The sequence below is a fragment of the Parasteatoda tepidariorum genome, chromosome 6 (assembly GCF_982258835.1).
Source record: "Parasteatoda tepidariorum strain Cologne lab strain chromosome 6, Ptep-v5.0, whole genome shotgun sequence".
Taxonomy (NCBI): Eukaryota; Metazoa; Arthropoda; class Arachnida; order Araneae; family Theridiidae; genus Parasteatoda; species Parasteatoda tepidariorum.
Window position 1 is genome coordinate 43,136,780 of NC_141760.1, and position 13,029 is coordinate 43,149,808.

Consider the following 13,029-nt stretch of genomic DNA (forward strand, 5'->3'; position numbering starts at 1 on the left):
ATAATTTATAAAATTCAGTCAATTAAATTTTGAATTTAATCAGTCAATTAAATTTTGAATAAAAGATTAAATTAATTAAAAATTAATTTAATCTTTGAGTTTTGATTTACAGTTAAAGCATTTATGAGTAAAGGTTTTAACAAATTACCTGAAATAGTACAAGCTAAAAATAAATAAATTAAAGCATTAGTTTTATTTCATTTTTATGCTTTTTGAAAAGTATAATGCCAACCAACTGTCTGATTTACCAAAAACGAATTTCGGTTTATATGAATCAATTACTTTTTTAAAAAACAATTGAAAAAGTTCATTAACTCTGTACATTGTAAACTTTTTAGATTTAATTAAACTTATGCATTTAATTTTATTACTATTTTATTCAAGCTTATCAAAAATACTTTAGAATTTTTCAATTATGATCTTAAACAATAAAAAATTAATGTTAAATACAGTTATCAATATTTCAAGTTAATTAATTTTATAACAAAAACCTGTAGGGAAAATATTATATTTTAATAATTTTCCTACAGCACCATGCAAAGTACAGAAAGAGGCCGACGCATTAATACTGCTGTGCTCAATACAGGAAAAGCTGTAGTTCAAACTGGGAAAGCTGTAGGTAAGGTTCGTGTACATTTCCTATTTTATTTGTACCCCTGTAATGATAAGAGGTTTTTGGTTGTATAACAACTGATTATTTGATAGTTTCACGCTTTTGGGTGACTTTCAAATAAAAGAATTTTTTTCACTTCCAACTTTTTTTTGCATTTTTTGAAATAAAACAGTTTTTATAAAATGCTATTAAAAATTCTGTGGCAGATAAAGTTACACATAGAAACTTATGTTTAATATTTGTTCTCTTAAATTATCTATACTTATACTTATTATAATTTCATTCTCTAGAATCATATTATGTACTCATTTTGATAAAGGAACTTCACACTGCTGATTTTTATTCTTAATAATTTCTGGCCTCACAAACGGCACACACTTTTTTAACCCTCTCAAGCTATTGCTTAAGTGTAGTTTGTAAACTTCTCTGTTACTTCTGGTCTCCAATGTTTTATTACTTCTGTTTTTACTCTTTTTCTTTTGCTTGGTATTAGAATTATATTTTTACTGCTCTAAGTTCATATATCAAAAATTTTGTGCTTTTTTAGTACTGTACACTGTTTATAGTAACCACATCTAGGAAAAAAGTTAATTTAAGATATATAAATTTCTTGTATTGAAAACTTTTTTATTAAAAATATTTGTTACAAAAGCTGTAAACCTAACTTATTTTTCGGGTGTTTGAAACCATTCTTTTCTTCATAATTTTTTACATAGGTCCAAATTTTCTTTCTGTAATGATAGACATGAATGAAACTAAAATGTTTATTATTATTATGAAAAAATTGCATTATAAAGAAAAAGAAATTCATTTATTACCTATACTTTTGCACTTTATAACCAGCACTTAATGATTTTCTTTAAAATTTTAAAATAATACGACAAATTATTGCATTTTAATTATTACATAATAATTTACACTTTAAGTGATACTCTTATTATTTACTAATTTAAATTTGTTTTGAATCATCTGTGTCACACTGTTATAATTTACATTTAAAAACGAAATGAAAAATAATAGTGTATTCATAACTCAGGTTTTACAGAGCTTATCTCTGTTGTTTTCCCACAATCTTTTTTTTTTCCTGGCTAAATTTATTTAATGATATAAAAAACTTTTCAAAATAAATAAACTATTTATCTAAAATCTTTCATTTAAAAATTTAGGTAGATGAAATTAGTTAATATTGTTGTGAGAAAAAGCCCTCTACCCTTTTTTGTAGCATGTTATTAAGTGTATTTTATCAGCACTTTAAATAATTATTGTACCTCATTTAAAAACTAAACCACACTCTATATGTTAACCTTCTAATATTATACATGCTTGGTTCCTCAAACTCATTTTTAGATATAAATATTGTATCACTAATTCCAATTTTGCATGTGGCACTGCAATTGTCTTGCATTCTAATACAAATAGGAATAGTCTGCAGAATTTGAAAATGTGTGTGCAACTTTTTAGTTTCTTAAAAACATTTTTTCTTCTGTTGATATAAATTTTTTTTCTATGTTAATTTGATATTATTAAATTATTGTTAATTTGATTTTATCAAAGTCTCACTGCTACTTTCTTTTTTTCTTTTTGTTTAATTACTGATATTTAGTTATAATGTTTGTTTAGCAGACTATCCGTTGTATCTAAAAACTTAGTAGCCATTCCTTTAGGAAGTAAATTACGTCTGTTTTGGGGATTATTCTTTTCTAGTACTACGAAAAATGTAAAAAACGTCTTTTGTGAATTTTTTTTAATGAAACAAAGTTCTGCAAAAGGTACTTTATTATGCAAGTAATGATTTTTCAATGATACTAAACAAAATGGTGGCTGTACAGCATTTTTTTTTCAATGGATCCTATCTTTTTAAATTGTATATGACTAAACTAACACCAATGGAATTATTAATGTGGGATAAAACAAAATTTTTCCTCCGTATTTATGTGCGAATAACAAGTATAAAAAATTTTGTAGAAAATAGGACATTAAAGAAATCAAAATTCCCTGAAGAAATTGCTAGTAATTAGTGTTTATAACAAAAAAAAACAAATAAATAAAGAGCTATGCAATAAAATAAAATTATCCTACTTATTTCTACTAGTATGGTATTTTTAAATGTTTATTTCAAAGGCATAGTTTAAATTTAAAGTTAATCAGTGAAAATTTACAGTTAAGAATACTGTAAATAAATTTTTAAATTAAAGTTTTCTGATATTTTTCTTGCTCATTTTGGGAATCAAAGTTTTAAAGTATATAAGTTCCCACCAAGCTGGAACAAAATGATTTTTCCAAATTAATATATTTTAAAAATTTTAATAGAAAATTAAAATTATTTAAAAAATGATTGTTATTTAAAAAAAATTACTAATTGATTTTGGAAATTTGTTAGCGTAAAATACGTTTTAATTAAAGTGCTTTTAATTTAATGCATTCATTAGGAAATCTTTATTTTGTTTAAACAGTTCAGTTTTTTAAATGAAATACGTCTATGAAAATTTTTTGTTTTAAGCTAATTACTAAATAGAATTTGCATTTGAACATCTAAATAATACCACATATGTTTTTTTAAGGGGAAATTGTCTGTCTGTCATTTTTAGATGCATGTTAGGTCTTTACTTACATATTTTGGTGCATTTATTTTTGTATAATTAACAGAAAGAAAAATAATTTTACCTACCTACTGTAGCAAAGCGAAGAATGAAGTCTCTTTTTTTCATTAGTAGAAAAATCTATTTTATTTTCCATAATACTCATATCAATTTCAAAGATTGAAAGAGTTGTTTATTTGTCTCAAGATTGCTTTTTTTGCTTGAGACTGTTTTGTAAGGGCTGTATCTTTTTTAATAACTATGAACTTAGGCTTACTTTATATTCTTATTTTTCTGCCTTCAATTAACCTATCTCTGACCTTATGTTCCCATCCTGCTTTTTAAAATTTTGACATAAAGTGATTGATTTTGTTTTAATTTCCTGCCCTTTTTATATTATTCCTTTGTTTATAAGATAAAGGTTATTCTTTTTTGTAGAAAAATATTAAGAAAATGCAATTTTTTAAGCAATGAATTTTTTAACTAAATAAGAACTTATAAAAGAAAACTTGAGCTTTTTATGACTTTATTGATCATAAATCTTAGATAAAATTTTGCATTTTTCTCGTGTTTACAACTAGTACTATTTTTTTTCAGATTTTTATTAAATTTTTTCTTGAATACAATAATTATTTCATTGCATTTGTTAACCACTGATATTTTCACTTGCTAACTTTTTAATGAAACTAAGTATGAAGCAAAGTATCTGTGTTTTTTAAATTATACGTGTCAATATTTTAAAATCAAGTTTTCTATTACCCGTACAAAACAGCTGTATATCTTTTAATTTACTGATTATATTTCCATGTCATACAATGCAATTTTTGTGTAAGTGAATTTTTTGTGTTCAAAAAGTTTTTTTTCTATAAATAGTTCCAGAAATATGTCTTAACTATTCAAAAAGTAAATTCAAGCTTTAGGGGACCAAATTTCAATGCTCTCATGATTAAACTATTGGGGTCATATTTTTCTATTGCAGCCACCCCCATCCCCAGTTTGACGGTCAAGAATCCAATTCTGTTAAATATATATTCATTGAAAATAAATTTTTTTGACCTATGAAAGTTACAATTATCAGCATTAATTAATTAACAATATGTGAAAATTCAATCACCAGGTCAAAAATTTTACCAGGTTTTTTATTTTGCACACTTCACATGTATTTTAATAAATGTTTATTATAAAACATATGAATGTCTAAACATATATGAGTTTTGATAGTTTGCTTCACCTTTACTCTACTTAATTTTGTTTAAACTACTCTTTTTCATGAAGGTGGTGCGCTCACTAGTGCAAAGTCAGTGGTATCCTCCTGGTGGACTAGCCTTAACGTTCCAAACCCACAGGACAAGCGGAGTGAAGAAGAAATTGACCAAATTAGTCCAACACAGGAAGACAAAATACAATACAGGCTAGAAGAAATAAATGATTAGTTTTCATTTGAATTTTTTTATGTTCCTTTTATTATTGTATATATAATCTGTACAAGTCAAGTTTGTAAACTTAGTTCTACAGTATCTCTAAAACTCAAATCTACGTGTTCTCATGTCATAATTTATTTATAAAAAAGAATTCTCTTGTACAAAGATTTATTTGCTTTGCTGTTTTTACACTACATATTAGTAATGCTGCATTCCCCACACTTTTTTTCATATGTTATAAAATCTGAAAAATCTGCTTATAACAGTTTTGAAATTAAAAACCTAAGATTCAATTTAACTTTCTGTATACTGTGTAGATTTATGAATGTAATATAGAACTAATTTGGTTCAGATCAGAGTCAGTAAAATTTTGCTTCAGATCCTTCCATAGGAATGCTATTGGTGATGGTGGTAGTGAGTGAAGAAATCCAAATATTTCATAGAGAACTTCTAATGTTATTTAGAAATAGATTAGAAATTGCTTTGTTTATTTCGTTTTAGAATCAGTATTATTTGTGAGTGTCCTTGATCATATTAATTGTTATGTAAGAAAATGTTTCCATGCTCAACAACGAAGAAATAAATGCTTCTTATGAATTATTTATGTTGCTTAAGTTTACGGCATATGGCCATTTAAAAATTGCTTTCATTGTATCATTTTGTTCTAAACCAGTTAATAGATGGATGGTTTAAGCAATAGTTGAGTTTAAACAATAACAAGTTTCGAAAACCATAACAGAATCTTGGAAATTTATGGTGTAAATTGGCTTAATATTCTAGGAAATAGCTGCAGACACTGTAGATTATCTGCCATCTATGAAGAAAAAAAAAACTGCTACCGAGACAGTGTCTGCAGAAGTTTCCAAAAAAATTTTAATATTTTTCAGCGAAATTTCTACCAGGATTTTGCAATAATTTGTCTGCAAAAGAACTCTGCAGTGATAACTCAGAAACTTGTCTTCAAAAGAACTTAAATTCTTTCAAAATCTTTGCAGAAAACTTGCAATATTAAAGAATACTCTGTAGTTAATTTTCACGGAATGATATGCATATTTAAGCTGCCAGAGTCAGTAGCTATCAGCGGCTATTGAAACAACTAGGACAATACTACTCTAAAAAAATGTAGCTGGATATGTGTCTTTATACCGGTTGTAATCATTAAAATAAAAATTTTAATTGCTGTCTTGTTACTTAAATGTTTTAGATAAACAGATATACTCCTTTTTACTTTTTAAGTACAGTTTGATGTGTTTAAATTTAAATAACATGCATTTAATTTTTTATCTATTTTAAATTTGCAAACTAAAATTTTGTTAGGAGTATGTTTGATTAAGCCTTATTTTTGCAATTATAATCTCTATTTGATTGTGTTTGAGTTGCAGACAAATTTTGATTTATGAAGAGGATTCTACAGATTGGCTCAGTAAATTTCTGCTCCTGGGAGTGCAAGTGTTACCATGTTTTGAATGACATCTTCTGATTTATTTTTAATGTTTTCAGCTATAGTTAAGTGAATTTACAAATTGAATCATAAATAGCATGAGTCAATAGACAAAACAATTACAGTATAGGATGGTGTGTTTTTTAAACTTAAACATAAGAAAGAATCAGATGTAATAATACTTAATACATGTTATGAATTTTGACCACTAGTTCAACACTTATATTTAGCTTTATGTGATGAACTATTCATACAGATGAGTTACTGAGAATTAGGAATATTTCTGTACTCAAAAGAATTATCGAAATTTTCAGGCCCATATGGTACTATAAATTTACTATTAATTGTTAAAAAATACAAATTGTTAAAAACAAATTAAAGTGAACAGTTGAGAGATTCTGTGCACACTTTTTGCACTACACTTTTTTAAAAAACATTTTGTATGCTTCAAAAATTGTTGAAAATATTTCAGTGTGACCATTGTATAATTTTTATTTAAATCTTCTAAAGAGTGGTTCAAGTTACATTGTTTATACAATATTCTTTATTTAATTAATGCAATATATATATTAAGTCTCTAAATAGATTTATATAGAAATAAATTTCACAAGAGAACTAAAATTATCAATTTCTATTTAAATATAGCTAAACAAAAAGAATTTACATTTAACAAAAGAAATTATAGCTCAGTCTTCGCTTTGATTTATTTCATCGTTTTGAGTACATGAATTAGTAAAGTATGTTATCAAAATAATGTTTTAAAAAAATGTTTGTTTTTGCAACATATATCTATATGCATGTATGAAGTCTGTATAAATACAAAGAGGTTGGATTGGAGCAATCTAATGATAAAACTCCATTTTTTAATAGTTCGAGAAAACATTATTGACAAACACAATGTTCATGTAATAAGATGTTTCTATGTGTTGTGCTGTTATCTAATGAAAACTCTGAAAACATGTCTTATCTAAAAGCAATTATAAATTAACAGTAAAAATGTCAACTTTGTCCCCGGCAATTGTCTAATTACCGCTTTTTTTGCTCCTGAGCACAGCTTTAAAGAATAGTTGAAAATGTGATTTTTACTTTGAAATATGTATCTTTAAGAATAAAAAAAACATAAATGCTATAAAATATTTTTGTTTAAAGTTCAATAAACTTTTTTAGTTATATTTTAATTGCATAAAATTTTAATCTTCTGCATATTGTAGGATTTTTTTATTGTGCATTTCCTTTACGCTTACTTAAAACAGAATCAACTAGACTCAAATAATGAGAAATTAGTATCTAAATTTAAGCTTCTAAAATGCTATCTCAATCGAATTCCTTTCTTTTCTCATGATATTTCAATGTAAATTAAAACTCCTACTATAGTTGTACGCTGTCAGTCATTTTGTTAAGGCATGCAAACAGAGAAATACAATCTTAAACTTTAAAGTGATAAAATTGTACCAAATGCTGTCCGATATTTTGGATGCTGGTTTTAAGGGGATATTGTGTTGATTTCTTTAATTTTCTCAATATTAACTTATTTCAAAAATTTTAACTGTTTTCCAATGTCAATATAGTGGCATCTACCAAGAAATATTTAAAAGGTAATAAAAAAAAAGTTAATGTTGATTTTTTGTGCATATAAGTTTTTTTTTTAAAATTAAAAATTTACATATTTCATCTAAAAAACAGACTATGTTGTAATGTGGAGGAGGGGTACAATTAAATATGATGATGTAATCACTAATCTAATACCCATGACTAAGACCTTCCTTTGTAAAGGAAATGTTTCAATTTTTAAAACACTTATGCTTAGTAGATACAACCTCACAGGAGTAATTTTTACTTGTCAGAATATTTTAGTACAAGCCCAACTATGAGCAATCCTTTTATAAACTTTGATAAATACGGTCAAAATTAAATTATAATATAAATTTTCATTCATCACATTTTGTTCTTTTTCTTTTTAGTTCCGTTTGGCACATAACCTTTCAAAGATCGTGTTGTTTTAGATAAGAGTATGTTGATATCATGCATTCCAATCATTTCAATTAAAATTGTGCATTCATTACTTAACAAATTTAATAATTGGTGCTTTTGGGAATTTGTATGAAATAGTGTTAGTGTTTTGTATGGAATGTTTCATTGTCTTCATACAGCTATAGAGTGTGAGCGTTCTTATTTTTCGTAGCTTCGAACTAATTTGCATACTAATTATAACAGAAGTAAAATTGTGTCATTTTTAAAGTTTCACAGGCTTTAAGTAGTATTTAGGAATTAAGGATTTTAGCCAACATGTAATGGAAATATAAACACATCTGTGAGTTTAACTTGTCATTACTGAATAATTGAGCACTAGATTTTAAGTATCGCATTCATCAAATTATGAAGAAGAAAAAATTAATTTAAAAAAAGTCATTAAATTACTAGTGGGATTTTATGTAAAGTTCTCTAAACTCTAATAATTTTTAAATTTAAAATTGTTATTTCCTAATGTATCTGTATTGGTATTCTAATGATAAAAAGCATGTAGAGCCAATATTTTTTTGTATAACTCTATGTTGATATTATACAAAGAAAAAGCACAATACTCCAATTATGATTACATAAACTTTCAAAGTACTCAAATTAGCAGATTTTAAATAATATTTTAGCAAAAATTTTATAAAAATATCACTTAAATCGGAAACAATTTCTAAATCTGAAGATACCAATTAACCTCATCTTACTTCCTGCCTGTAGTCGTTAGTACTTTTGTGAAACTGTAAAAAGGTACTAAAGTGTAAAATTTTCTATAATAAATCTTAAAATATTTAAATGATTTGGTTTTAAAAAACAGATCAGCCAATTTTTTTTAACCCTCCAAGCGTTGAGCCTCTGTACAAAATTGTACTGAAATTTCCCTCCCATTTCTACTTTCCTATATTTAATAACATGAATAAAACCAATTTTGATGCAGAAAACCTGCAGCTGTAAATTTGGAAATAGCTGTGTTTATTGCTCATGGGATAATTTAAGCATATTAACCCATAAATTTGGGTTAATTTAAACTGTTTCTTCAACAACTCAGATTGTTAAGATATGTCAAAACCAATTGTCGCATTTCCCTTTTATTTCTCCATTGCTATGGAGTACTTAACTTAATGTACCATGACATAAAATGAGTTTTCTATTTATGATTGTTTTATTGAAGCATATATTTGTATATTTCACTGTCATGTTCAATGGTGCAATTATTGTTTCCAAATGCTGGTCATTTGTTTTATAATAAATAGTTTGCTTTACAAATTGTTTCATGATCATTTCTTCAAAAAACACATTTTTGTGAAGCTTTGATAAATTTTATTATGCAATCAATAGTAGAACTATTATTATCTGACTCATTGAGGAACCTTGGTTATTTAACTTTTAGTTGTTGAAAAGTTACATAGAAATTAAGTTGTAAGAAGTTAAATTTTAATTGAATTAAAGCAAATTAGTTTTAAAGTTGAAATAATGACCTTTTTTTAAATTGGGTATAATATTAAAAAAACACAACTACTTCCACTTAGTAGGAATAACATTTACCATGACGCAATGCTAAATTCTATGCCACTATCCACATAAATCAATTATTAATCAAAAATCGAATATCAATTACTTTTCTTTATAATGCAATAAAATCTGGTGAGCAGCTATTTAAACGATCAAACACTTCGTTTGTTTATTTGTGGCTTGAAATTAGGCTCGCAGAAAATGCCGTTCATGGGTTAAATTTAGTAGGAATAACACAACCTGTGACGTAGGCTATAGTATACCCAATTACACCAAATATTTTTATTATACTTGTGAAGATATAACCAGAGTTGCTAACTATTCTGACATGTAATTATTACAATTTCGTAATACAAAATTACAGTCTTGCAGATGAGCAATAAAAATTAACGTTTTTTGGAATTTTCGTAATTATCTGTTTAAGAAAAATAGTCTAACCTAAATAAATCCTATTTAAGCCATACTATTAAAAAAAATTTTTTTTTTATTCTAGTGGAATATTTTTCTACTGCAGGAAAAAAATTCAGAAATTGATTAAGTTAATTGAAGATTTACTAATAGGAAATATATAAACATTAACATATGGTTTATAAAATTAATGATTCTAAGTCTTTTCTAGTTTTGGTTTTATGATTTATTTTACATAACAATGCTGCTTCAAAAAGAGATCTCAAGTTGGGTGTGGAAAAATGCCCATGTTTTCCCAACTTAAAGGAACAAAACGTTATCTTATCTTTTAAAGCAAATAACTCATACAAACTGCTGTAAGCTAAATGATTCAAATGAGAGGTGCTAAAAAGGTAGTAATAGCTAGCTCTAATTTAACCAAAAATAACCAAGCAATGAATTCAGTTTCATCATTTTGTAATGATTTATAAAATTTCAGTTTTTTATGTTTTTTCATCTAATACCTTTATCTAAGTGTTACTTTTTTCCTTTAACTGTAAATTAGTGTGTAATTTTATTAATTATTATATATCTATACAGAATTAAATAGTATATACACTTTAAAATTGCACTAATTTGAACTTTGTAAATACTATCTCTTCTTTTCCTGTGTTATTATACTTTTGATTATTAGTTAGTGTTATTAACACTAACGCGTTTAAAACGCAATTCTGATACATATGGTTTACAAGAACAAATGGAACATCTTAAATAATTTTCAAGTAACTATGTTACGCTTTACATGATAAGGTATAATATTAATTTATGCTTACCATCAATATGAAGTTGGATATTAATATTAACTGAATATGACATACTGATTACATGCACCCTTAGTTTTATTAAATAAAATACAAAGAAAAAATTATGTAATATAAATGTAACAGATTAAAAAGTATGGAAGCTAATTTATTATAAATTTTATCTAAAAGTAGTAATAACTAAAAACAACGTCCCATCTATTTCCACTTAATAATGATATTTATTTATCCTACATTTTATTTCTTAAAATTTATATAAGAATGTTTAACTATTTTGCTGTAATGTATAAACAGACTAATACAACTGATGCTTCACAACTTTTTATTGAACAAAAAACTGCACACAAAGATTTGATTGTTCATGCTTTAAACTGAGCTAATGTTTTACAAATATTGCATTGTTTGAAATATGTCTTTTTTTTTTCTAAAGCAATACTAAATGCAGATCAATAGAGAGAAACCTTGGCAATTTTTAAAGGAAATAAAGCAAGAAATTTTTTAAAGATAAAAATTTTTTACAACTACTTAGATTTTCTAATTTGAAAATAGATAAAGATTCCAAAGTTTTAATAAATGAACTACAGTAGAATATAGCGTCTTGTACGTGATGTCTTGGATTTTTATTTTTTAAACATGATCAAAATAATTAGTTGAAAGTCTAATAAATATTAGATAGGTTTAAGGAAGCCTGTAAAGATTTAAAAAGTTGCAATTTAAAAGTCTATTCGCCTTAATTTTCATTCTTATAGTGACAATAAATGTGAGCTTTAACGTTTTGCTCATAATTAAATAGTGAAACAATGAGTATAGAGTTAATGGATTTTTCTTTTCAATTTTGAATCAAGATATTACATGTTTTAAACTTGCAATCTCTTTATTTAGGTAGACCTAACATTTCCTGAACTTAAAACTACAATAGTCATTAAAATTTTCTGATATTTTTTTTTTCAGAACCAATTTTTCTACAAAATAATTCAACTAATTAAATTTTATACAGGGATAAATTTAATAATTAATTTTCCCTAGTTATACTTAGAACAAACGTATATAATATGGAACAAGATATTTAAAATTTCATTAATATGAATAATTGTTATTTAACAATTCATTAAACATGTCTTATAATCCCACATTAAAATTTCTTTAAAAAAAATATAACCGTAATTATTTACATTTATAATTATACTATCATATTTTATACAGAATAAAAACTTGAAATAAATAACTACTAATTTTAAAACTTCATATTTTAAGTTTTCATTTGTTATAACAAAGCATAATTTTTGTATCTTTACTAATGTTTCATGATAATAAAATGCTTATAATTGTTAACAATATTGTGACATGCTGCACATTTAAATGAGAAAAAAAAACATTAAAATTTTTACTCCTGAAAATAAGACAGCTAATAACATACAGGCTAGTAAGGCTACAATGATAACAAATTAATCCAATGAATATTCAAAATTTAAAAAGTAAAAACTAAAAATATAATCTCATTAGCATAATCACAAGCTTTTGACATCATGAGCTTAAAACATCCACAGTTGCATTTAGTTATTTCTTCCTTATAAAAAGGATTTAATTCATAGTAAAAAAGAGCATTTATAGAGGCTAAGGCAAACCACATTTAAAAATCGATAAAGGTTTTTTTAAAGAATTTTTCGTCAAAAATGCAATTTTCCATGTAAATAATAAGATGTTTCTGTGCATTGTGCACTTATTTAATGGAAACTTTTTAGAATTCCTATTTGGAAACAATACAAAGACACAGTTTGATATTTTTTTTTAAAAAAAATTACTTTTGGAAAAAGTGTGGATAAATGCATTGCTCCAAGCCCCTCAAATTGTATCCAAAAATTACTTTAATTAAAAACTTATAATGAGGACATAAATACAGGCCAAAAAACATACAGCAAAAATAATACATCTACGTACATAATCTCACTTCTTCACATTATTCTATTTTAAAAATGAAGCTATTCTAGCTTTTCATTGATACGAATAATTTAACCAAAAAAACTATCAAAACTTCTCAATGCTAGCATTTTTTGAATTTGACATTTAAAATTAAACTTTTTTTAAAATTCATCAATATTCATAGTAATGAATGGGTTTAAATATGATTTTTGAATCATTCTCTAGAATCTACATAAAAATCGAATTTTTTAATAGAAATTCATAAATTTGTAGATTGAAAAAGGGATCAAAATGCTGAAAAGGATTTTCTTCGAAAAGTTTA

At 25.3% G+C, this 13,029-nt stretch overlaps 1 protein-coding gene across 7 annotated transcripts in view; it reads left to right on the forward strand.

Annotated features, from left to right (window-relative positions):
• Positions 1 to 6,467, forward strand: part of LOC107445676 (late secretory pathway protein AVL9 homolog) — a 31,107-nt gene extending 24,640 nt beyond the window's left edge. For 3 of the 7 annotated variants that reach the window (XM_043051692.3, XM_016060131.4, XM_016060132.4), the window contains 2 exons: positions 531 to 619; positions 4,468 to 6,467. In XM_043051692.3, coding sequence (XP_042907626.1) covers positions 531 to 619; positions 4,468 to 4,625 — 247 coding nt within the window. In that variant the 3' untranslated portion in view covers positions 4,626 to 6,467. Of the gene's footprint in view, positions 1 to 530; positions 625 to 4,467 lie in introns of all 7 variants that reach the window. The other 4 variants (XM_071178757.2, XM_016060134.4, XM_071178758.2 and 1 more) reach the window with 2 other exon arrangements.
• The last annotated feature ends 6,562 nt before the right edge of the window (positions 6,468 to 13,029 follow it).